This window comes from Argopecten irradians, chromosome 3 (genome assembly GCF_041381155.1).
Source record: "Argopecten irradians isolate NY chromosome 3, Ai_NY, whole genome shotgun sequence".
In the NCBI taxonomy this organism is placed as follows: Eukaryota; Metazoa; Mollusca; class Bivalvia; order Pectinida; family Pectinidae; genus Argopecten; species Argopecten irradians.
Genome location: NC_091136.1, coordinates 67,250,160 through 67,252,749, shown reverse-complemented (window position 1 = coordinate 67,252,749; position 2,590 = coordinate 67,250,160). Strand labels below are relative to the sequence as shown.

The 2,590-nt window shown below is 55.1% G+C and overlaps 1 protein-coding gene across 1 annotated transcript; it reads right to left on the bottom strand.

Moving 5' to 3' along the window:
* Positions 1-235: 235 nt before the first annotated feature.
* Positions 236-913, bottom strand: LOC138319812 (ATP-dependent RNA helicase vasa-like). The gene has a single exon (XM_069262942.1). The coding sequence runs from the start codon at positions 911-913 to the stop codon at positions 236-238; it is 678 nt and encodes a 225-aa protein (XP_069119043.1).
* Positions 914-2,590: the final 1,677 nt, after the last annotated feature.

Below are 2,590 nucleotides of genomic sequence, written 5' to 3'. Positions count from 1 at the left end.
TCCTCCACGACATGTCACACTATCTCCTCCCTATCACACCACACTAGCACGGCGCCTAAGTCTCCCCCTCTCTATCTCCTTTCCGACACGTCACACTAGTACGGCGCCTTAGTCTCCCTCTTCCATCTCCTCCACGACATGTCACACTAGCACGGCGCCTTAGTCTCCCTCTTCCATCTCCTCCACGACATGTCACACTAGCACGGCGTCTTCGTATCCGTCCTCCATCTCCTCCCTAACACATTAATGCACTAGTACGGCGCTGTAGTCTCCTTCCTCTATCTCCTCCCCAACATGTCACACTAGCACGGCGCCGTAGTCTCCCTCCTCTATCTCCTCCCCGACATGTCACATTAGCACGGCGCCGTAGTCTTCCTCCTCTATCTTCAACCCGACACGTCACACTAGTACGGCGCCTTAGTCTCCCTCCTCCATCTCCTCCACGACATGTCACACTAGCACGGCGCCATAGTCTCCCTCCTCTATCTCCTCCCCGACACCTCTCACTAGCACGGTGCCGTAATACCCCTCCTTTATATCCTCCCCGACATGTCACACTAGCACGGCGCCGTAGACTCCCTCCTCTATCTCCTCCCCGACATGTCACATTAGCACGGCGCCGTAGTCTTCCTCCTCTATCTTCAACCCGACACGTCACACTAGTACGGCGTCTTAGTCTCCCTCCTCCATCTCCTCCACGACATGTCACACTAGCACGGCGCCATAGTCTCCCTCCTCTATCTCCTCCCCGACACCTCTCACTAGCACGGTGCCGTAATACCCCTCCTTTATATCCTCCCCGACATGTCACACTAGCACGGCGCCGTAGTCTCCCTCCTCTATCTCCTCCCCGACATGTCACATTAGCACGGCGCCGTAGTCTTCCTCCTCCATCTCCTCCACGACATGTCATATTAGCACGGCGTAGAGGTCTCCCCTCCTCTATCTTCAACCCGACATGTCACATTAGCACGGCGCCGTAGTCTTCCTCCTCCATCTCCTCCACGACATGTCACACTAGCACGGCGTCGTAGTCTCCCCTCCTCTATCTTCAACCCGACATGTCACATTAGCACGGCGCCGTAGTCTTCCTCCTCCGTCTCCTCCACGACATGTCACATTAGCACGGCGCCGTAGTCTTCCTCCTCCATCTCCTCCACGACATGTCACATTAGCACGGCGTCGTAGCCTTCCTCCACCATCTCCTCCACGACATGTCACATTAGCACGGCGCCGTAGTCTTCCTCCTCCATCCCTTCCACGACATGTCACATTAGCACGGCGCCGTAGTCTTCCTCCTCCATCTCCTCCACGACATGTCACATTAGCACGGCGTCGTAGTCTTCCTCCTCCATCTCCTCCACGACATGTCACATTAGCACGGCGTCGTAGTCTTCCTCCTCCATCTCCTCCACGACATGTCACATTAGCACGGCGCCGTAGTCTTCCTCCTCCATCTCCTCCACGACATGTCACACTAGCACGGCGTCGTAGTCTCCCCTCCTCTATCTTCAACCCGACATGTCACATTAGCACGGCGCCGTAGTCTTCCTCCTCCATCTCCTCCACGACATGTCACATTAACACGGCGCCGTAGTCTTCCTCCTCCATCTCCTCCACGACATGTCACATTAGCACGAAGTCGTAGTCTCCCTTCCTCTATCTTCAACCCGACAAGTCACACTAGTACGGCGCCTTAGTCTCCCTCTTCCATCTCCTCCCCGACATGTCACACTAGCACGGCGTCTTAGTATCCGTCCTCCATCTCCTTCCTAACACGTCAATGTACTAGTACGGCACTGTAGTCTCCTTTCTCTATCTCCTCCCCGACATGTCACACTAGCACGGCGCCGTAGTCTCCCTCCTCTATCTCCTTACCGACACGTCACATTAGCACGGCGCCGTAGTCTCCCTCCTCTACCTCCTCCCCGACACGTCACATTAGCACAGCACTATAGTCTCCCTCCTCTCTCTCCTGTCCGACACGTCACATTAGCATAGCGCCATAGTCTCCCTCCTCTATCTCCTACCCGACACGTCACATTAGCATAGCGCCATAGTCTCCTTCCTCTACCTCCTCTCCGACAAGTCACATTAGCATAGCGTCATAGTCTCCCTCCTCTATCTCCTACCCGACACGTCACATTAGCATAGCGCCATAGTCTCCTTCCTCTATCTCCTACCCGACACGTCACATTAGCATAGCGCCATAGTCTCCCTTCTCGATCTCCTCCCCGACACGTCACATTAGCATAGCGCCATAGTCTCCCTTCTCGATCTCCTCCCCGACACGTCACATTAGCACAGCACTATAGTCTCCCTCCTCTCTCTCCTGTCCGACACGTCACATTAGCATAGCGCCATAGTCTCCCTCCTCTATCTCCTACCCGACACGTCACATTAGCATAGCGCCATAGTCTCCCTCCTCTATCTCCTACCCGACACGTCACATTAGCATAGCGCCATAGTCTCCCTCCTCTATCTCCTGTCCGACACGTCACATTAGCACAGCACTATAGTCTCCCTCCTCTCTCTCCTGTCCGACACGTCACATTAGCATAGCGCCATAGTCTCCCTCCTCTATCTCCTA

Coding starts and splice junctions, on each gene's coding strand:
- LOC138319812 (XM_069262942.1), bottom strand. CDS start 913: ATGACATGTCGTGGAGGAGATGGAGGAGGAAGACTACGGCGCCGTGCT.